The sequence below is a fragment of the Panthera tigris genome, chromosome A2, assembly GCF_018350195.1.
Source record: "Panthera tigris isolate Pti1 chromosome A2, P.tigris_Pti1_mat1.1, whole genome shotgun sequence".
Lineage (NCBI taxonomy): Eukaryota > Metazoa > Chordata > Mammalia > Carnivora > Felidae > Panthera > Panthera tigris.
The window spans coordinates 148,246,475-148,270,037 of NC_056661.1; the positions used below are offsets into that span (position 1 = coordinate 148,246,475).

Consider the following 23,563-nt stretch of genomic DNA (forward strand, 5'->3'; position numbering starts at 1 on the left):
TGAGTGGCTGTTACAGCGTGGGGGCACAACACTTGCCTTCGAAGGTGCAAGAAGTCTGCGTGAGTCTCGTTCACTATATGAGCCAGTCCTGGTTCCTCCCTGCCCTGTCCTGGATCAGAGAGGAGGGCACTCTGGCAGGGTTTCCCTGACTCCTGGGGCAGTTCTCACACGGCAGGGGTGAAGCCGCGGTGGGAGACTGGGGGAGATTTGCTGGGAGAGCAAGCAGTGAGTCTGAGTATACAATGTCATGTGATCAAACATAGCCCAGATCTGCAGGTCAATCATGTTGAAACTATTTGCAGCGTTTCTTTCAGAAATGCATTTAGTCTGCTGAAAATGCAGATTTTTTTTTTTTTTTTTTTTTTTTTTGCCTTGCTAAGATTTCAGCGGATAACAGAACTATTTAAAGACTAAACGGAGACAATTTTCAGCATCTCCGGCAAAATTCTCTTAAATGAATTCTTGTCAGATAGACCTCCTTAAAGATTATAATTGTATGGTAAAATTAAATTAAACAGGTTTTACACTCTTGGCAAAATCTCCTAAATGAATTCTTGTCAGATCAAGCTTTTAAAGATTATAATTGTGTGCTAAAATTAAGCTTAACAGGCTCGACACTTCTGTGGTTTTTTCATGGGCTCCTACGCGAGCGTGTTGGCCTACTGATGATGAAGGTGGCGCCTCACACGGGCCCCGGTACCGAAAACACACAGCTTTGAGTTCTGATTCCTGTTCCCGGCTCTGACAAATGGTCTGTGGGCAATTAGCGGGTGCCTGTTACTTCTGAATTTCTGTTACTTCACCTTCTCAAGGTAATGATTGTTCTGTTGCCATTTCACTCGAATATGTGTCATGTGCTCCTTCATGAATGTGCTCACATAGCAAGCAGGAGAGGAAGAGTGAGTAGAAATTTGGATCTGGAAATATTGGCCCAGATGCTGGGTGGTAGGCATTCTGGCAGTGAGACCCTCTGTGGTGGACAATGACTCATCTTGAGCAAACAAGAGCCACAGCCCACACCAGCCTTCAGACCAGCCGACCGGTCATTGTCTCCCAGTTTGGCTAAAACAACTATAGTACCTATGTCTTCCAGTTTTCCATGCTAAAATTCTTGATATGGCCCTTTGAAAGATTTTTCTCGTTCATTTGTGGTAGGATTACCAACTTTGGTGTGTCTTTTTGTTTTGTTTTTTTGGGTTTGTTGGTTTTAATGTTTATTTTTGAGAGAGAAAGACAGAGCCTGAGCGGGGGAGGAGCGGAGAGAGGAGGACACAGAATCTGAAGCAGGCTCTAGGCTCCGAGCTGTCAGCACAGAGCCAGACGCGGGGCTCGAACCCACCAGCTGTGAGATCATGACCTGAGCCAAAGTCGGACACTTAACCGTTCAACCGACTGAGTCACCCAGGCGCCCCTCCCAGGTTTTGTTTTTAACTAAAAAGTATACATGTTCTCTGGAGAAAATATAGAAAATACAGAGAAGCACAAAGCATAATCTCGTTACACAGTGCACATCTTGGTATGTAGATATCCAGTCCAGTCTTTTTTAGTTCATATAGATACATAATCATTTTCTTTTTTAATATCATAGAGTTTTATAACAGCTTGTTTTACTCGGCTGCAGATCATGGTTAAAAATAAGCCAGAGGAAACATTTTTCTGTGGTAGCAAGTATTTTTTACTATATAATTTCTAATGACTGCATAGCTTTCCACAGTGTGGATATACCATAATTTATTTAATAAATTAGAGGGTTTAGAAAAAGATCCACAGTCGAGCAACTAAAGCCATCCCCTAAGGTTATTGTAACACATAAAAACCATCCACCAAGCTCTTTGACACCCACAAATCCTCGAAGGAATGATTTTTTGTGTGAAATAGTTTTAGCTGTCAATCATTTATCCTCAATGTCGTGGTTTCTGTGCTCTCTCCAGGTTGTTAGGGGGTGATTATGGATTCCTGTCAAATGAGATGTCTACTATGTATTCAACATGAGGCAGTTTGTGTTTTCCTCAGTCTGTTGCTCTCCTGTCGGAGGAGGTTAAGCAAATCGGAGTGAGCCAAAGGGAAATGGGATAGGCATCCAGTGCTGGAAGGTGCACCACAGACATGCCCAGGGCCCAGAGAGCCCCACCCAAGCAGATTAGACTTCCACATAAATACATTTGTCTTGATTGTCACATTGCACCCAGGGTTACACCTACATGCATGAAAATGCCTCCAAGCCTGATTTTCAAAGCTGTTTGCCTCCCCTGTTGCTTTTTAACCACCCAGCTCAGAGGCATTTTTTTGTGTTGTATCTATCAAAGATGATTAAGGGGCTGGGAGAGTTGATACGTAAGGACAGATTAAGAAAACTAAATATTTACAACTTGACTGAATGACAGCCACAGGGAAGATATTATAACTGTCTGCTGGGCTCAAAGCAAGGAGGAGACATTGTTTTGCCTTTCCCTGTAACTTGATTTTCGGGATATCTAAATTCAGAAAAGTTCTCTGAGCGTGACATCATGTATGCTAATTAGATCATTGTGTCAGTTAGAAATTGCATTTAGTTGCGGGTAGCAGAAACTTGGAATAGCAGTGGCTTAAACAAATAGGGTTTCGCTGTCCCTCCCGTAACTTGAAGCCCAGAAGTGCATTGTCTCCGGCCGTATTGCAGCTCTGTGGTGACACTGGGGCACGCACACCGCCCACCTGGGCCTCTATCATTCTGAGCATTGTTTTCATACTCATACTCACCTGATGTTCGAAGAAGCACGACTGCATTCCAGAAAGGGAGAAGGCAAAAGAGGCCCCGGCCAGCTAAGACTCTTCAAAGAGCTTTCCCGGAAGCCCACCTCCTGATTTTGGTTTAGAGCTACATCTGCCACAAGGGCGGGGAAATTGAGGGGCGTTTTTGTTTTGTTTTGTTTTTAAGTCGCATACGTTGCTGACCCCAACAATACCAGGGTCCTTTTACTAAGAAGGCATATGGGATGATGGATACTGGCTTGGCAACCAGGGGCTTCTGTCACAGTAATTTACCTCTTGGAGATTCTGGCAAGTCTGGACTGCGAGACACAGTGATATTTGCCGTGATGTTACAAGGCCCCACTTGTAAAACGAGCCCTTGAGATCTAATTTATTTACTTCTGATCACTCACCTATTTCAATTCATTCATCGTAGCTCACCCTGGGTTGGCACTAAATAAACCAGCCATCTCAACAGGCCAGAGTGGTAGAACTACTACTTGTTACCTTTCACCAAGTTCCATGCACTTACCATCACCTGAATGATTTGTTTCAAAATACTGCAAGACAAGGAGAGGGGCGCCTGGGTGGCTCGGCTGGTTGAGCGTCCGACTCTTTGGTTTTTTTTTAAGTTTATTTATTTATTTTGAGAGAGAGAACAAATCCCAAGCAGGCTCTGCGTTATCAGCATGGAGCCCGACCTGGGGGCTCGAACTCACAAGCCATGAGATCATGACCCGAGCTGAAATCAAGAGTCAGATGCTTAACCTACGAAACCACCGGGGCATCCATCTCTTGATTTCTGCTCGGGCCATGATCACAGGGTCATGGGATCGAGCCCCATGTCAGGCTCCACGCTGAGCACTGAGCCTCCTTAAGATTCTCCCCACCCCTGACCCCTCGCTTTCTCATGTGCGTGGGCACAAGCTCCCTCAATCTCTCCAAAACAAAACAAACAAAAATACTCCAAGGCAGATGGGGAGTGGATGAGGATAGATGAACTAAGACTTATCATGAGTTGCTAATAATTGAAGCTGAGCATTGGCTACATGGGGGGTTATTGTACGCTTCTCTCTGCGTGTGTAATGACTGAAATTTTCCCAGTAAAGACTTTTTAAATCCCCTCTATTTTTACGTTACTTCCTATGAGGACACCACTACCGCCCCTAGCTAACGGTGCTTGGAGAAGAGAAGGCGATTCACACGGTGAATGACAGACTGAGAATTCAGCCCCAGTTGTGTCTTTTGTCTGACTTTGAAGCCTGGGCTGCAACTCTTTGTGCTCAAAGAACGCGTGCTTCCCAGACAAGGGCCTGAAACGAGTTAGAAACGCAAACTTTTGGGTCCCACCCCAAGACCTTTTTATGTGACCTCTGCGTAAAGGCTCGTACGCACGCTCCGAGGTTCCTGGGCTGGCTACGTGTTGCCTCCGGGACCACAGCTTACCCGACTCGTCCACTTATGACTTCCTTAAAAAATGCGCGAAACATTCGAAAACGTTCGAAACTCTCCGTTGAAACAAAAAGCCTAATGGCGAGTCACTACTTGGCAGCGTAAACCTTTTTTATGAAGCATTTAATTCACAGCAGGCGTTTTTCTCAACGTGGAGCCTCTGCTCTAGTGCTGGGCCCAACGGGCCTATGTGTCAATTAAGCATCCTTCTGACTGTATGTCAGCTGCTACTAATCACTGCCTGCTGGACACTTCATTCGGTTTGTTCTACTTAAATAAACCCTTTGCTCCTGCTCACTTAAGGTGTTCTGAGGTTTCAAAAGCCTTGAGACTTACAGAAAACTCTCCAGGTGCCTGTTCCAACCTCCACCAGCCGCAACTCTGCTTACTCACCTGCGTGGAACTTGCCCTAAAAGACCAGATTTTTCTCCCTAGTGTCCTCGGTCGTCTTCTGTCACATCAGCCCTCTGTCTTTTTGAAAGAAAGGGCACTGTGGGAATTAGACTGAGTCCCAGCTCTGCCCCTTGTGTGTTATTTGGGCAAAACGGTTCACCTCTGGGCCTCCGTTTCTGCACATGTGCAAGGGCATTGCTGTATGGTCTCCAGGGGCCCCTCTGCCCCCTCCTTCTGTGAGCCCACAGAATTTGGTTTTTCAGCACCCCCGCCCCCGCCACCACCAAAATATCATGAGGACACAGATTTGTGCAAAGACCACCTGACTCTCTTTTTCCAGTCAGAGGATCCAGCATTGATTTTTACTGGTTTCTCTTTTCGAATAACACATAGCTTAATGCTTTGTGGTTCATTCGCTTCAGATCCCTTTTAGAACAAGTAAATGAGTGAATGAACGAGGCCTGTCCATCTGAACTATAATCTGCTCTCTTAAGAGGCTGGACCCTCTTTGCTTTTGAACATTCTAAAATATTTTCTAGCTGATTAACTTGGTGGTTTTATGTATTACAATAACCTTCAACCGTGTACATTTTTAATGTTGTTCAGCAACATCCATAACAGAAGAGGCAAGGACGTACCCACAAGAGAGCAGCCATCAAAGCCATCCCCAGCGACCATCACTGTCTAGGTCAGGTCCATGCCGGTTCCTGTTGAAGGTATAAGCGTCAGGGGAACTTCATTCTTCTAAGAACCATCTTTCTCCAATTAGAGTAATTTTAAGCAGGTATACGGTAGTTTGCTAAACTTATAGGAAAAATAGCATGCTATGAAATAGCGACTATAACAAATAACACAGTGCTAGGCATGCCTTAAAAAGTACTGCCCACCCCCTCTCTTTTCTGTGCTGTGTGTGAAGTATGTTTCTGATTTGTTTTTCAGGGCAGCCTTTGGTAAGGAGTCAGAAGTTCTTATTGGGAACCTGGGTGACAAATTAATCCCTCCGCAAGACATCCTCCGTGATGTCAGTGACCTCAAAGCTTTGGCCAACATGCATGAAAGCCTGGAATGGTTAGCAGGTCGAACAAAGTCAGCTTTCTCCAATCTTTCTACATCCCAGAGTAAGTATCTATCATGGCGGCTGTTTTGGGGACAGCAGAGGAACTAGACTGAGTAGTTTCATTGGAAATGTGAGTGCGTGTACATGTCCCCATAAGAGGGACGGTCAGGTTGTCAGAAGGTCTGTGCTAGATCCGTGCAAGAATTCTGCTTGGGCTGCGCCTTACATCCTTTGTGGTTCTTCTAAAGGACGAAATCTTGGCTTTCCTGTGTGAGACGTGGAAGGCCAAAAAAGGTTCGTGTTCACATAGCTTGATATTAAACCTTCGAAACATAAAATCGTGTAAGAACACACCATTGTGTCTCAGGAACAGAAAGCAATACCTTTGCCCTCCTCACAATAACTTCTCAAGGATGGAAACAGTATCTCAGAACTGAGCACACAGCTGATGTTTTCATTTTAATGAAAAAGTGTCTAACAAGAGAATAATAGAAGTGACGAAGATGCTAGGAAATAAAAAAATGGGAAAAACAGTTATTCCCAGAAAGAGATGGATGAGAGATAACTTAACTATAGGATTCAAGGAAAGGAACGTATAGGATATGAAATAAAAACAAGAAACTTTTTTCCATTGAGGACCATTGACTCTGAGAGACATCATTTGAAAACTTTAAGGCCCATAAACTTTATTCAATAACTATAAAATAAGTATTTTTTAAATTTAAAATTTTTTTAAGTTTATCTTTTTTAGTGTTCATTTATTTTTGAGAGAGAGAGAAAGAGAGAGAGAATGAGCAGGGGAGGAGCAGAGAGAGAGGGGGACAGAGGATCTGAAGCAGGCTGTACACTGACAGCAGAGAGCCCGACATGAGGCTCAAACTCACAAACCATGAGATCATGATCTGAGCCAAAGTCAGATGCTTAAATTACTGAGCCACCCAGGCACCCCTTATTTATTTATTTTGAAAGAGAGAGGGAGAGAGAAAGGGAGAGGTAGGGCAGAGAGAGAGAGGGAGAGAGAGAATCCCAAGCAGGCTCTGCACTGTCAGCACAGAGCCAGACACGGGGCTCAAACCCACAAAGTGTGAGTTCATGACCTGAGCTGAGTCAAGAGTCAGACGCTTAACCAGCTGAGCCACCCAGGCACCCCAATAAATCCTTTTTTTTAAAGGCATTAGTTCAGAAGTATGTGTTAGGCAGTTAAAATAAAAGCAAAGGAAAAATGATGGGAAGAAGGAATAAAGGCACTGACAGATTTGAGTGCATAAATAAACAACAGAAAAAAGTAACATAACAGCAATAACATGAAAGAAACGATCGGCTTTGAACTTAATATTAGAGTTAATGTTAGGAGATAATTAGAAAATACTTGCATTGTTTGGACTGAACTTCAGTGTAAGTTATTATCATTGTCTTTTGAAAAGTCATTATTTGATTAACCACGGTTTCCAGCCTAGAGATGGGAAGAGGTGTGGCTGAAACTCACAGGGGTAAATTCTCCCCTGCCATATGGACCCAGAGAGTCTCGGAGTCCCTTGAATGCTCACTGCTTAACTGGTCTCATGCTGATTGGGTAGCTATCCTGAAGGTCAGTAGCAGGTGGGGAAAATGGACAGAAGGAAGGAGCTTTGAGCAAGATTATAAACTCTGCTTTAGAAATCCTCTTGAAATACTACTTTTTATTTATACTTTTATTTTTATACTTTTTATTATTTAGCATTACTTTTTCTCTGAGGATAAAATTATACATATTTATTCTCAGAATCTATAAGAATTGGATAGTTTGGGCACAGTGTTGGGCCTGCGCAGATCTGTAGATATCCTTGAAAGGCCCTCAACTTGCTAATCCTGTCATTATCAGGCAATCTGTTACAAGCAGTTGTCTAAATTATCCGTTTTATCTCCCAGTCCCACCCCACTCCACCACAAAGAAAAGTCAGAGCTAATTGCCCTTTTGATAATTGCCAAATAAACAGTCCCCTAAAGGGACCCCGTGCTTCTTTTCCCGGTTTTTCCTTTGACCCTTACAAATGCCAGGCTGGTTGGGTTGGCTTATTAGTGATGATTGGAAGGGGTCCTCTCGCTTGGTGGGCCATCAACATCTAATGTTTAATAATGCAGTCGCTTATTTCAGTGGCTCAGCATTCCAGATTTCTGTTCTGTCCATTTTAAAAGGGTTTTTACACAGCAAGACAGTACATAACCTCTACAGCAAGCCACTGCCAGGCTAACCTGGCATCATCTGTTTTCAAAAAGAGAAAGATGTTCTCTGAGTTACGCTCAAGTTTGCAATTGCACAATTTAGCTGTTGTCTTCATGTCACTGAGAGTCCCTAGTACACTTGATGTCTAATTCTTGCCTTTAATCATCTCTGTTATTCTGACAAAGATCTCTTCGACCACACCCATTAATACTTTGTCTCCTGTGCTCAGTTCCATTTTATAATATAAGTTATACTCTCTCGGTTCCTTTCACGGTGATTATTCCACCCAGTGAGTGATTTAAGTGACTGTCAGCATTTTGATGATCAGTACAAAACCCAAGTGAACTATAATCACTACTTATGTTGTCTTTGCTAAAACAAAGCACCAAGCAAACCTGGTTTATTCCGCTAACAACGAGACTAGCTCACCCACACTCATCTGTTCTTCGAATTCCCAGGAGAGGTGCCCATTGATGTTTATAATTTGAGCAATGCAGGGAATTCTCTGATAATGGGTTACTTTGATTGCCCCATGTCAGTGTGACTCTAGAAAGGGAATAAGGGACAGGTCTTTATTATTCTTTTGAAAAGTGAACTAAATGATCACCTCAACAAAAGCGTTTCCAAATCCAGAGATTGGATAACATGAAGGGAATGCCAGCCTTTTATCTAGCACTTATGGATCCTCAGCAGGATGGGAAGAAATCCAGAAAAGATTGTAGGTTTATTTCTTGTTCTGCATCCTGTTCATCGTTTGGTATGGTAAATACCAGGCTTCGGTATAATGCGGAAGCTATTAATGTGAGAGAGTAGAGCAAGTTGGCAGAAAATTATTTTCATAGTAGAATATTTGTCCAGACAGTACAGCAGGACTCTCACCCTCCCGAAACATCCCACGTCATACAGAAGAGAGTATAGTGGGTGCTTGGGTGGCTCGGTCGGTTGAACATCTGACTCTTGGTTTTAGCTCAGGTTATGATCCCAGGGTCCTGGGATCAAGCCCCATGTTGGGCTCCATGATGAGTGTGTTGCCCACTTGGGATTCATTCTCTCTCTCTCTCTCTCTCTCTCTCTCTCTCTCTCTCTCCCTCTCTCCCCCCTCCCCTTCTGCCCCTCTCCCTGCTCATGCTCTCTCTCTCTCTCAAATAAATACAAAATTTTCTAAATATTAAAAAAACAAAAAAGAAGAGAGTATTGCCTTTTAGAGGTAGGACATGGTTGCCCATTTGTCCAAGAGGTCAAAGTTGACCATTTCTTCAAAGATAATTTTTCTTTTGGTGTTTGCCTAAATGTCACTCTGTCTCTCTATACTCAGAGGGTCTCTTCCCCTCAAATAGGTCCTGTCTACATCAAAGGCACTGTTCTTACTTTTGTCCTACTGGAGTCCTCAGTTCCTGCTCCATTTCTTTAGGTAACCCCCACCACCCTCATCTTCCTTATGCCTGTTCTAATTAGGATTCTTTCCAGTGAAAGAAACAAACTAACTGAAAGAAAAAAAAAATAATGCATTGACTCATAAAACTGGTTAATCAGAAGACTTCAGGAGTGGCTGGATCCAGGTTTACAAGACATGCTTACACACCTCTGCATGGTCTTTTGTACTCTCTCTCCCTCCCGCTTTCTGTCTCACTTCTTCTGTCTCCTGGTATTTTCTCTTTATTCCTTTCCATCTCAGGCAAGCGCTTTGTATATGGCAACATCCTTGGCCACCAGCAGTCCCGGGATTTATTTGATCCCAGACAAAAAGAGCATTTCTGCCAGGAGCTCCAGAAACAGTTCCAGAAAGGTCTTGGGTTGACCCAGCTTGACCTTCTTTCATGAGTTTCTCTGATTCTCCTTGTATAAATCTTGTTTTCTGAGTCTGTTTTTCTCCCTACCTGTACCTCAGTCTCTGTCTCCTACTCCCAGAACTCTTTTATATGCAGGACATTTTCAGTGCAAAGAAGTTGAGCGGGATCATAGTTAGCACTGGGTGTTCAGGATCTAGGTTTATACATATTTTCCCTCATTGATCACAATATCAGCCTTGTAGTACAGATTCCAGATAACATCTGCCCTTTGTAATATCTGCTGTGTGTAAAAATCCTAAACAAAGACTCTGAGATTAACTGTTATGGTTAAGAAAATTCTCAGCAAATGTGACCTACATAAAAATTATTGGAGTGTATTCAATTTGAACACTAATGCTGTTCTTTTGTATTGTATCCTTTTGTTTTAGGGATGTGTTGCTTTTAAAAATAGACTGCAGAGGACTACAAAGGGCTCAAGGGTTTATTCTGTCTGCATTGCTTCCTCAGGGGGCCTCCTCTCTGGCTTGGAGTCTGTAAAAAAAATCTCCAGGATTAGAGATTCTAAAACATCCTTGATTACATATTCTGCTCTTCAAGTAACCTTACCGTCTGGGAGGTCTGTCTTTTTCTTTCTTTCTTTCTTTCTTTCTTTCTTTCTTTCTGTCTGTCTGTCTGTCTGTCTTTCTTTCTCCAAAGTCCCTTTGCTTCAGTCTAAACCTCTTTCTTCTGTCGTATTCTTCAGAAATTAAATGTTGGCTGTTTTCTCTGTAAAATATTAAATGTGTCTGAAAATATTTCCCTGGCCCCTACCTGCCCATCTCTACAGATTAGATAGACTAAGACTTCTGGCCTGAGGATCCCAGTCTCTGAATGAAGAGCAACCAAATGTGGGAGAATTAGGAGCCCAGAGCAAGCCCAAGTTCACTGACACTCTCTTGGATGGAGACTTGGCTGTTTGTGAATGTGGGCCCTTCTGTAGGTGACTTTGACCCAGGCTTCTCCACCTCTGCTCGCAGTCCTCATTACCAAAGTTCTTGCTGAACCCACATGCATGGATGATACACAATAAAATGCCACACCCTACTCTTTTCCAGTTTAAGAAACCAAAAGGTTAAAATATCCCTCTAACCTCCAGACTGAGTAAATGTCATAATTTTGGTTCCTGGAATTGGTTCTGGAATTGTACTATTAGTTACACAATTATTTATCCACTTCCTTTCTAATTGTAAAAACCGTTTTTAAGCATACAGTACAGAAGTGTTAAATACATTATTGTATAGCAGATCACTAGAACTTTTTCATCAAACTCTATACCCGTTGAACAATTCTCCATTTCCCCTCTCTCCCAGCCCCGGGGAGCCACATTCTACTTCCTGTTTCTAGAAGTTTGACTTTAGATACCCTTACATATTTGGAATCATACCGAATTTATCTTCTTGTGACTGGCTTATTTCACTTAACATAATGGCGTCAAGCTTCATCCATGTTGTAGCATGTGATAGGATTTCCTTCTTTTTTATGGCTGAAAAATATTTCATTGTATGTGTATACCACCTTTTTAAAATTCATGCATCTGTCAGTGGACGTTTGGGTTGCTTCCAACTCTTGGCTGTTTCAAATAACGCTGTAGTGAATATGTGTGTGAAATTATGCTTCTTTCTGGAAGTGAAATTATTGCCAGGGATCTTAGAAACCATCTGGTCCAACTCCCTTATTTTGCACACGAGGAAATCGAGGCTTCAGAATGGTCACGCTGCATGTCTGTGCCTGAACTGGGATGGATCCAGCTCTTCAAATTCCCACTTTAATTTTCTCTCCGCTGCATCATTGTCTTGACTGGGACCAAGACAGTGCCAGCAAGGCCGTTCATGCCATATTTCTATTAAAGCAGCCCGGAGGGTCATCATTTTTTTTTAAACGCAAGCACTTTAATGCCAACATCCAACCTATGATCATTTCCGATCATCGTTGTCAGTGTGTAACCAGAATTTCTAGGCCTTAAATATACAGGATTATTGTACGTATCCCTTGTGAATGTCATCACAGTGGTAGGAGAACATTTCTCGAATTTGTCACTCTCTATTTTTGTTCTATGGGTATTCCCTAACTTAGAAGCTCCACCTGTCTTGTTACCATGTTAGGTAATATATTCGAGATACTGCACTGCCCTATCCAGTAGCCCCTACCCTTGTGTGGCGAATTAAACTTAAAGAAAACTCAAAATTCAGCTCCTCATTTGAATGCTCCACATTTACAGCACTTCAGTGTTTCCCAAACTTAGCAGTGAATTCTCTCACCACAAAGCACCTCACAGGACTTTTCTTCCATGGAACAACTTGTGGGAAACACTGCCCTGTGCTAATATTTACATAATTGGTTCAGCATCTTTCATGTCTCCCAACACAGGTACAGGGCGGGACAGATGTTTTACTGTCGCAGGAATATAATTTTGTATAATCGGCAAACGCGCACGCCATCAGATGGTTTGTGTTACAATTTGGTTGATTATCTGATTTGTGTGATCATTTTTAGAAACGTTCACGTCAACCAGTATAAAGTGACTGTGGTTCCCTTTTTTGCGTGTTGCAAACTTGGCTGGTACACTGACCTTTCTCCAGTCGCTGTTCTTCCCTCATGGTTCCTGAAGACTCCAGCTGCTCATATAATCCCTTACCTCCATTCACTGTTGAATGCTAGTATGTCCATTGTGGGGGTCCAGGCATGGATTTTTTATTAGAATTTTTATTTCGGAAGAGCTTTAGATTCAGAGTAAAGTGACAGAGTTTCCTTGCGTCTCACACCCATTTCTCCCGACTGTTAACATCTCACATGAGTACTGACACACTCCTCACAACTAATGAACCAGTATTGATACCTTATTATTATTATTATTATTATTATTATTATTATTATTAACTAATGTCTTTACTTTATGAGACTCTTCCTTAGTTTTTACCTAATGTCCTTTCTGCATTCCAGGATACCCTCCAGGATATAATATATTTAGTCATTATGTCTCTTTGAGTGCATCTAGACTGTGACAGCTTCCTAGCCTTTCTTTGCTTTTGATGACTGTGACTGCTTTGAAAGGACAAGTGGTCAGGTATTTTGCAGAACGTCCTTCAGTATGGGTTTGCCTAATCTCTTTTCGTGATGAGACTGAGCTTATGGGTTTGGGGAAGGAAAACCACAGAGATAAAGTGCTATTCTCATCAAATCGTTTCAAGAATAATTCCTATCCGTGTGACTTATCACTGATGATGTTCTGGGATTGATTTTTATGCCTCCAATTCATGTAGTCCTCTCTAGACAGTTCCTTCTGAATTCTGGATCGACTTTCCACTTATCCACCACAAACTGTTCTGTGTATCTTCGTGGTAACTATTTTTTAACATGATGAATGAATGCATCTATTGTAAGCTCAATGTTTGGGCAAGTAGAATCCCTGCTAAAAAAAAAAAAAAGTTATCTACCTTAAACAATTATGCGGTTGATATAGATTATATAATCTTGTGGGTCTGAAAGTCTGTGTGTGAGAGGAGCTGTTTTTTCTACCCTGAGCCACTTGATTAGGGCCTATAGCTACTTCTTAGTTACCATATGTGCTAAACAGTCCCTAAGAAACCTACACAATCGGGGCGCCTGGGAGGCTCATTCGGTTGAGCGCCTGACTTCGGCTCAGGTCATGATCTCGCGGTCCGTGAGTTCGAGCCCCGCGTCGGGCTCCGTGCTGACAGCTCGGAGCCTGGAGCCTGTTCCAGATTCTGTGTCTCTCCATCTCTCGGCCCCTCCCCTGCTCGTGCTCTGTGTCTCTCTTTCTCTCAATAATAAATAAGCATTAAAAAAATTAAAAAAAAAAAGAAACCTACACAATCCTATTTCAGACAAAGCTGTGCTGAGATGAAAAGAGTTATCTGAATTTTCTTTATTAAAAAGTCTTAACCCATGTTCATTAGGTTCTAATGTGCAATGTTGACTCAAAACCTGTGGATGAGTGAGACTGGCTTCCTGAGAAATGTACTTCTCAAAGTTGGCCTCACATCAGTTGTAATCAGTTGAGAGCTTTTCTCATCCTGATGCTGGGCCCCGCTCTCAGAGATTTTTCATTTAATTGTTCCAAGGTGTGGCCTGAGCGTTCCCAAACCAGTCAGATCAGAGGTCCAGAACCAGTGTTTTAAAGGATTGCTCCTCAACCTTGGCTTCTATTAGAATGACCTAGAGAGCTTTCGCTCACACCCTCTGGGAGAGATGCCTAGACTACTGTGCTACTGTGCTTTTTATCATCTCCTCAAGTGATTCAACAAATAGCTGGGATGGAAAAACACTGATTTAGAGCCCCTCCCCGTGCCCCCCCACCATGTCTTCTTTGATATCTCTTCCTCTTTATATTGGGGAAATTCTCTGTAGTTACTTTGTTAGTTCTTCTGTTCTCAAAAGCTTGGGATTAACATGACTTCCCATTTAATGGACAAGAACACCAGACACAAAATGCACTTTGAGTCTATGCCAGAGTCAGGACAACAACCCACTTCTGCTTAGCAGCATTTAGCTCGTCAAACTGTGTGTCAAATTGGGTTAAAAATAAAGCCATTCCGGGGCACCCGGGTGGCTCAGTCAGTTAAGCGGCCGACTTCGGCTCAGGTCACCATCTCACGGTCCGTGAATTCGAGCCCCGCGTCGGGCTCTGTGCTGACCGCTCAGAGCCTGGAGCCTGTTTCAGATTCTGTGTCTCCCTCTCTCTCTGACCCTCCCCCGTTCATGCTCTGTCTCTCTCTGTCTCAAAAATAAATAAATGTTTAAAAAAAATTTTTTTTTAGTTAAAAAATAAATAAATGAATAAAGCCATTCCTCCTACCCTTCTCAGGACAGCCAAAGGAGAAGGGCACAAGGAATCCTTGTCTCTCTTAACACGAAAGACTGCAATTGCCAAACCAATTGAATGAATGTGGAAGTGTTTACAAGTCAACTGTATCACTGAAAATAAAGATGGAATAGGTCCAGGTGTCTGTATACTCCCATCCCTCACATACGTAGTTTTGTGGTGTCCCAGGAGGCCTTTATGCATTGCCTGCTATAATTTAACATTTTCTAGAAGATGGAATATGAATTCTCCCATGCTGGAGCTCACTATCGTGGGCTTTTTCTGCCTTACTGGCAAATGTAAGATAAAATGTGGACCCCTCCACATACTCACACCTACTGCTGTTTGTTTTCCTGTGTTGACACAAATGAGAATAAAAATGTCCCTAGCCAAGATCTCATGGGACGCTGTCCTGTTTCAGCTTTGCGTTTGTCAAACTATTAAGCCAGAGTTTTCCCTGCCATAATTTCATCTGATTATTTTTAATTAGAACTCCACGCGTGCTAATTCCTCTCTTGCTTCGGTATTTACAAGTTGCAAATATTTGTAGACTGTTATCAGACAGCTCCTCACCAGGCATTGCTTAGTCCGACCCTGCATATTTCGTTTCCCTCCTCGTCTTTCTGAGGTCAGGCTTTCTGTGCCATAATCAGTTTTTAGTCTTGCCAGTAGCCATTTTCTTAAACTGGCTTTCCTTCTGTGGCCCCACTCTCACCTTCCTTCCTCTGTCAGTGATGCTGCCCATATTCGCTGCCTTTGGTTAATTTCATTTTTACCGAGAAAATTCAATTACCCCTGGCCTTACATCTTGTTCGTGAGTTTCCTGTCCACTGTCCGACTCCGAATTTATTTTGATCTTACCTAATTGACGCTGCTTCTAGTTCTGTATGTGCTCTTCTCACTTTTGAAAATAATGTCCCAAGTCCGTTTCCATGTTGTACCCAGTTTCACAACTAATCATATGTTTTGTAGGAGTAAAAACACCAAATGACGATTTTACGATGATTCCGTTTTGTTCACTTTCAGTCTTCATTGTACTCTGTTGTTTATAAACTGCTTGAAATTCATCCTAAGGACGGACTGTGTGAAAAGCCCCTGTGCTCAGGATGCTCACCGCTTCGTAGGACTCTGTTGAAACCCTGTTGTCACTAACAGTAGAGATGCTGGTGCCTCTCTCATTTTATGACAAAGACCATCTGGACCCCTCCAGCTCTTTCTCCGCATTGATGTGCTGTGCGCTCTTACTGCTAATTATCGTTCCAGCTTCAGGCTGATCCATGTTTCTTTGCTTTCGGTACACTTTAAGCACTGATACACAATGGTCAGCCCTCTTAACATTTCCACCCTGTGGTTCCCTTTCCTCTCATTGAGTGCCCTCACGTGGCTCCTGACTTGTGGCCATTTTTGCCTGTCCCTGAATACCTACGATGTTCTTTTAGTTCAGAGACTCTTTCCGGTACTTCTCCTGGTCTAGGACGCATACAGCACATATGTGACTTTGAAGTCAGGTACACTTGGGGACACGTGAAGGGGGTTATATCACCACAGGGAATTTATTTAGCCTCTCTGAGCTAAAAAGGTGTCTTTACCTGTCAAATAGAAACCGTGATACATACTCCTTGGGTGGCCATAGCCATTAAATGAGATGATGAACTTGGGAGCTGTTAGCAGGGTGTTGTGGGGACTCCATATGGGGTTCCCGAGGTCGCTACTCTCAGTGTTCTCACTAGAGCTCTCACTCATCGCTCTCCTCCCTTAGTGCTGGGCCTGGACTTTCCTCCCGCCCCTCCCAGCTCCTCTTTGATCTCAAGTCCTACGGTTGGTTGCGTTTAAAACTCTAACATCTGTGCTCCCGAATCATTTCTAGTAAATCACGGCTCTCAGTCCACAGGGATCCCCAGTGTTTCAGAGGTCATGGGATGTGTCTGAGAATGGACCTGCGTCTGAAAGTCGCCTCTGTGTACAAGTGCCCATCTGAGAAGCCAGAGTTGAATCTCAAAGAGATACCCTTTTTGTTCTTCAAAACTGTGAAAAGAGGACTCTGTTATTATTTAAAGACAGAACCAGAAACAATTCCCTTCTTGTCAATCAGCTGGTCATCTGTAGAGTTCATGGTCCTGTCTGCATACTGATTAGGAAGCAGTACCCGACCTCCCTCAGCTCAGAGGTGATTATCAATTGTGAAGCTATAGAAGGCCAGTGCTGTGGGCATTTCAGTGTAATTATGGAGCTCTGAGTATCTCTCCATAAAGAATTATGTGGCTGTTTCTTTGAAAATGCCAACATTTGTATCCATAAGGGAAATATTTTATTAAAATATGGTAATATCATGGAGACTTAAGTATGGTGGCTGGGAGCTTCCAGCTGAATGATTGTATCTTCAAGCAAAACTCCAAAGTGGAAACCGGAAGAAGAAATAAAATTGAAAATCTTTGGGAAAAGGAGGAGGCCGGAAGAAGTTGGAAAACAAGGGAGGGCTCTAAAATGGCCTCCCGAAATGACAGAGCCAGACAGAGAAGAATAGTGGAAACGCAGGATTACCTGAGCCCCCACCCGAGCTGAGGTGAGGAGTAGCTGTTAGGGCAACAGGACTTGAGCGAAACAAAACCTAAGGGGACTGATTTGGCTGCCAAATAGGAAACCTCTTCTAATGAGAATCGAGTGAAAGATTGTACCTGAAGGCACTGATTGTACTATTCAATCTGAGCTCTTATCTAGAAAAGCCCTGAGATAGTTGGGTGCTTTAAAACTTGAGATAAGCCCACTAACCATGACTTAATGAACTCCTCACTAGAAAAAGAGTATGTCTCTTAATTTCTTCACCCTTGAAACTGAGTTTAGGTATGCTGCAGAGTTGAGTGGGTAGGAGAGACGAATCCTGACAGGAAAAACAAAGAGAATAGAGGGCTGGCCCAGATTTAATGGAAGAAATCACCATCTGTGGAGATTGAATTTAGAAAAATGTTCTAAATGTAAACTGGATATGCTTTTTCAGACAGCTTACTTATTAATCAATAGTGCATAAGGACCCTTTCCAGACTGCCAGCCCCAGTAAAGCGTAGCAACGGGGCACTATGTGCGAATCGTGTGTGCATGCGACAGTCCCAAAGGGCATCACGATGACGGGAATGGACTCAACATTTAGATTGCATTTCACACTTTCAAGGTCCTTTGTAACCATTAATTCTTAATCCCTTATCCCTGCCTGAAGCTTTGACGGGCCAGTCTTCATTCTCTCAGTTTCACAAAGCATGATCGTGAAACAGAAGTTTGACCATTGGCCCGAGGTCAAATGGGACGGTGACAAAATCTAGACTAAAGCCTGACTGTTGTCAGAGTGCAGACGACGGTGCCTAGAAAAACAATACAATCACCTGCTACTGCTGTGCCTCAGAACGCCAAGCCGGCGTGCCTCTGTTTCCCCGCAGAGATAGTGCTCTTCTTCGACTGTCTCCCAAAATTACAGCAAGATGGGTGTGATGCCGCCTCCTGGTGTGAATGGCATTGAGTGTGCTTTAAAAGGGGACATGGGGATAAATGATCCTGACATTTCACCCGTTTTAAGAAGGTGAAGCTTAAAAGCTGTACCCCTACCACCCCCGACAAGGATCTGTCCTGGAGCCAAATTTTGTAGTCATGGATTTAGGGAAAGGTTCTCTTTTACTTTATTGTCCTGAATTCAGTACTATAGCTTATATCCAGTATTAGAAATCATACAAGAAAAATGTAAAAGACCTCTTTCTTCACAGGAGATGGAGGGACATGCCAGGTGCAGGGCCCTAAGACACAGTGTTGTTTATTAACAGCAGTTAATTCTGCACACTAACATCTTTGAGCTCTGGTCATTGAATCCCGGGTGGATTTGACTGTGGTCCCTAACTAACAACTTAATCCAATTGTTATGAAAGGAAGCATAATGAGGACTTTTCTATAAGAGTGATGAAAAACCCAAGTGTCTTTCTGGAAACCGAGAATATCTGATCAGATTCTTCAAGGAAGCAAAACTCCTGTAAATGTCAGAAAGATGTCACATGCCGGAAAACCCCTTTGGTCAAATTCATCTGAAGAAGGTACTGTTTGTAGGTGACTTTTCAGCACGTTTGTCAAAAGCTTCTTGCTACAGATAAAAATTCAATAACCTTTCACTGTGGATGTGCCACAATTATCACTCATTTAAAAACAGTCCCTCTAATAGAGTATTTTATCATGCTGGACAGTCTCTGCGTTGTTCATTATTTAGTGTTTGCTAAGCTGATGGCACTTCCACAGTGCTTTTCTTATCTCTCCTTCTTCAGAATTGGATTTTATATTTCCGAACCAGTCAGATATGACAAGTCATTTTCTTCCCTCTTGTCTTCTAAGAAACGCAAACTTGATTTTTTTTTTTTTTGACAATCAGCACTTAAAGATTAAAGTTATTGGAAATGTCTGTATTAACTGGCGTTGGGACGTTGTACTGGAGAACTACTGATTTTAATTGCCATTGAGGGTTTCCCCCCGTCTTTTTTCTTCTTTTTATTTTCCAGTATGTGTGTGTTCTAGATCTCTTTGGAGCCTCATTCTTCTAAAACACACAGCGCATGGCAAAGGTGAGGTATTATGAAGCCTGATGTTGTTAGAAGACAAGACGAGGTATTATCGGAATTATTATATTATAGAACCTCGGTAAAGGTGATGATAAGCTATGTAAGTGGGTCTCTGTATATAAAGATTGTCTTTATGTGAGAAACTTCCTGAAAGAAAAAATGATAAAGTCATTAGCCTAATACCTGGGGGAGAAGTGCCAGTTCAAACAATATTGCTTTCTATATATAGCTCGTTATTGAGAATCTTAACATTCTAAGTCTGAAAAACATTCAGTTCTCTGTGGTTCTTAGTGAATTCTTTCTAAAAGAAGTGTATACTTTCTCCAGGCTTTGGAACTGATCTGTAGCACACAGTTTTAGGTGTTTACCTTTTAGTCCAGGTTTTATCTTGGACACTGTCATGTAGTTGTGCTCTTTTCTAAATAAGACTGGGACTGTTCTCTTGATAGTGAGGAATCCCTGGGAGCTTTAGGTGAGACAGCCTAAACAAAGGATCAGAATACGGTGGCCCCATATCCGCTTCCTTCATTGGAAACTCTGGGGGTCCCCTGACAACCTGTCCATTTCCTCTAAGAGAGTCTCTTGCAACAATTTTTACGGCAATATAAAACTTCACTCGAGAACTGTGATGACAGTTGGCCTTTTATGCTACAGTCTTTAAACAGTGATACCAGGGTACGGAGAAAGCACAGAGAGAAATTCTTACCACAATATTAATGTTAATATTTATGGATTATCATTGTAAGCACCAAAGCAGAAATAGCCTCAGTCTTTCTTCATACAGGAATTAGAAAGGCCATCCTTCCGGGCTGGCTTTATGAAGAAAAATATTTGCTCAGACTTTATGCAGAGAAAGGAGATGTTCCGAACTTCTGTCATGTCTGCTACTAAAAGAGGGAGTGTGAGGAAAACTCCTTCGTGTTATTTGTTTAAAGGTACCACAGCCCAATTACCACATTTGCTCAAGCCAGCCGCCTTGGGACTTTTCACAGAAATCTTGGAAGTGTGCTAGAGAAACGCCCCCACAAAAGACTCTTGCATATGCTGCTGTATCTGCCTCGTTCCACGAAGCGGAGCATGGGTCACCGAGGGACAGATGGCTGCCCCACACACCCCCCAGTGGCCGGAAACTCCTCCCACAAACAAGCGGGGAGAGGTGCTTTTCTTCAACACTATCCCCAGGCCACCCATGGAATACTGAGGCAAGACCTACATCGAATGTTATGCTCCCGCCTCATTTCTGTTCTTTAGTCCCCGCGTGACTCAGCAGACAAGCATGGGCTTGGCCTGGGACAAGGCACTTTTAATATCATCCATGCAATTGTCTATATTATACATTTCTCATAGGATCAAGTTCAACTAAGGTATACCCGATATCTGACGTACTGCCTCGCAAACAGTGATCGCTTGGTAAAAGGCAGGTTTTTCTCCCTTCTGCCGCTTCTTCTCTTTAAAGCCTGTTTCCCCATTCTCAGTCGTCTTGAGGATATTTTATTTCCGACTCTTCCATTTTGCTGCCAATATTTGCCCATAGTGGTACCCAATGTGAGATGCCCAGGCCTGTGTCCGGTTGTCTCCCCCTTCCCCTGTCCTACCTGTTGATGGCTGGGCCATTCCGCCTGATAATTTAATGTCGCTGTCAAGGGACCTGTGACGTGTTGCACTTTGAAATTCGACTTTCGCCATTTATGTTTCACAGCCTTCCAGAAGTCACGTGGTCGTGGAACTCAGGCATAGGACAAGGGTGTACTTATTCAGGGTCACAGTGAGCAAAACTTCAGGTTAAACCTCAACTCTCATTAAGTGACTTCTCAAGCGTGCAGTTGAGTGTGTCAGGGTGGGAGGGGGAGGTGGGGGGGGGCATGGAAATGAAGAAGCTGCCGCATGGTGGTTTTAGTAAAAAACAGGAAGAAAAAGAACAGACCATCCAGCCCCAGAGCCCTTTTAGCATCGAGGGTTTCTGTCTATGCTCAGCTCCGTTCTCTTTCTCATTAGGGATTAACTTACGTGTTTCATTGAGTTGATTGTTCATATAATTTGTTGTGTTTTGTTTCGTTTTCGGTTAGACGTCTTATAAATTGTTTTATTTTTTAATATTTATTTTAAAAGTTTATTTATTCATTTTGAGAGAGAGAAAGTGCAAGCAGGGAAGGGGCAGAGAAAGGGAGAGAGAGAATGCAAGCTGGTAGCACAGGGCCGGATGCAGTCCTCAAACCCATGAACGGTGAGATCATGACCTGAGCTGAGATCAAGAGTCAGACGCTTAACCGACTGAGCCACCCAGGTGGCCCTAAATTGTTTTATTTCTTTTTTTGTTAACTTTGGGACCCCAAACAATCTTTTCTTTTTAATGTTTATCTAGTTTTGAGAGAGAGAGAGAGCAGGGCAGGGACAGAGAGAGAGGGAAAAAGAGATCTGAAGCAGGCTTCCCACTGACAGCAGAGAGCCACGAGATCATGACCTGAGCTAAAGTCAGATGCTTAACCAACTGAGCCACCCAAGCACCCCTAAATTGTTTTATTTCTTAAAAGCAGAGTAAGTATAGACTGTTAAATGTCCGAGTAGTCCTGAATTTCCCTGGGAAGGCGTACTAGATACTGACATTTCATCGATGCCACATACAGAGGAATTTTTTACATAAATAAATATATATGTATGCATTAATTTAAAACATCTATCATAACTTTAAAGTACTACATTTTTATTAACTATAGGCTTTAGTCCTCAATAAAATCCTGATGGCAAAGTATAATTTAGTCTAAAAGAATAAGGAATTCAAGCCATTCTGGTCTTTCGATTATGAAGTGCAGAGTCTTAAGTGCTAATATGGTATTTTCTGCATCCGCTATTTGGGTATCTGATTGTTCGTTGATTTTCTTTGTATACCAGTGTCTCGCTAAGGATGGCTTAGGGTTTCACATATATCATGAAATGACAAGAAGGCTTCATTATCACATAGCTTCTTTTAGTTTCCCCAGAACCATTTGAAACATCTAAACAGTTGAAAAGTGCATCCCGGTAATATACTGAGAAACAAGAATAGTGAAAATAGCTATTTAGCTTGAATTCATTAGGGGTCAATTACCCATGTTGCAATTCACTTAATTTCCCACTTTCCACACTGAATTAGTTACGTGAATTAGTTAACAACCCAGCCACCACCGCCATATCAGCTAGCACTAACACTGCTTTCCCTCATCGGCGCTCCACACTGGCTTGGGTTGTAAACCACAGCACCAGGTGGAAACCATAGCCAACCTGGGTGTGCTGCACGGGGCCTAGGGAGTTCTTCGTGCTGATACGGAAGTGAACGAGGCCAGTGTAATTATCAGTATCAATAATAGAACCAGCGGAAGGCATAACTCCTTGAACGCAGCAGGCACTCAGTAAATATTTCATCAAATTAAATTAAATTAACAAAGTGCTTACAATAAGAGCCTGGAATCTGCTACCTTTCCATTTGCTGAACCAGCTGGTAAAACCGTGTCTGCAAATGAGCCAACCCTTTTTCTTATTTCTGTAGATACTACCATTCCCTTTCTTCTTTCCTCTCGTTTCAAGCACCGATAATAACAGTTACCTTATAGAGCACAGGAAGATTCCCTCCAAGTCATCTATTTATCTCCATGAAGAATTTCTCCTAACGTTGAACAGTATAATTACCTTTGGATCTTCACAGTATTTTTAGCCTCCAATGTCCTTATTTAAAGCAATATATTTAATTACATACCTATTTTATCCCTTGCCAAATGTGGATTTTACTTACTGAAAATGTTCCTTCTGACCTTCTACTTTGACTTGTAGACTTCTACTTTGACTACTTCCTTTCCTTAATCCTTCCTTCGGTGCTGGTTTGGGCCCAGATACTCAGTCACCAACTAATGAGCGTGTTGTGATCTAAAAGTTCTTTTTAAAAACTCTGAATGCATTTCCTCCATAGAAACATTGTTCTTTCTGGCTGTGGGATACGCGACATGATATTTAATTTCTAGAAGTCTCGATTTTCTCATCTGTAAGTTAGGTATAATGTTAATGCCTCTTTTTGATACTTGCCCTGAAAATCCACTGATTTTACTTCCTAAATATTTCTACATCTATCGTTTCTTCTTCATCCCTACTGTCGATGCCCTACTTCATACCTTCATTGTTTCTCGCCTGAATCATCTCAGTAGCCTCCTAGTGATTAGCCTGCTTCCATTTTTCTTCTCCTCTTACAATACAACTGCTGTGCCAAAGTGATCTATCTAAACGCAAATCTGACCATACAACTTGTTACAGTGGCCTGTCATCATCCGGTGGGCAAGATCCAGGATCTTTAACATGACTTAGAAGGTTCTTCACAATGTTCTTCACAATCTGTATCTCTGGGGTTTTTTTTAAAATTTTTCAACATTTATATATTTTTGAGAGCAAGCATGAGCAGGGGAGGGGCAGACAGGGAGACACAGATTCCAAAGCAGCCTCCAGGCTCTGAGCTGTCAGGACTGAGCC

General features: G+C 42.5%; 1 protein-coding gene across 1 annotated transcript in view; it reads left to right on the plus strand.

The window, feature by feature from the left end:
* EXOC4 (exocyst complex component 4) overlaps window positions 1-23,563 on the plus strand; it is a 745,858-nt gene that overhangs the window by 622,474 nt on the left and 99,821 nt on the right. The window contains exon 14 of the mRNA XM_007076278.3: window positions 5,515-5,693. Within this exon, the coding sequence (XP_007076340.1) occupies window positions 5,515-5,693 (179 nt within the window). The remainder of the gene's footprint in view (window positions 1-5,514; window positions 5,694-23,563) is intronic.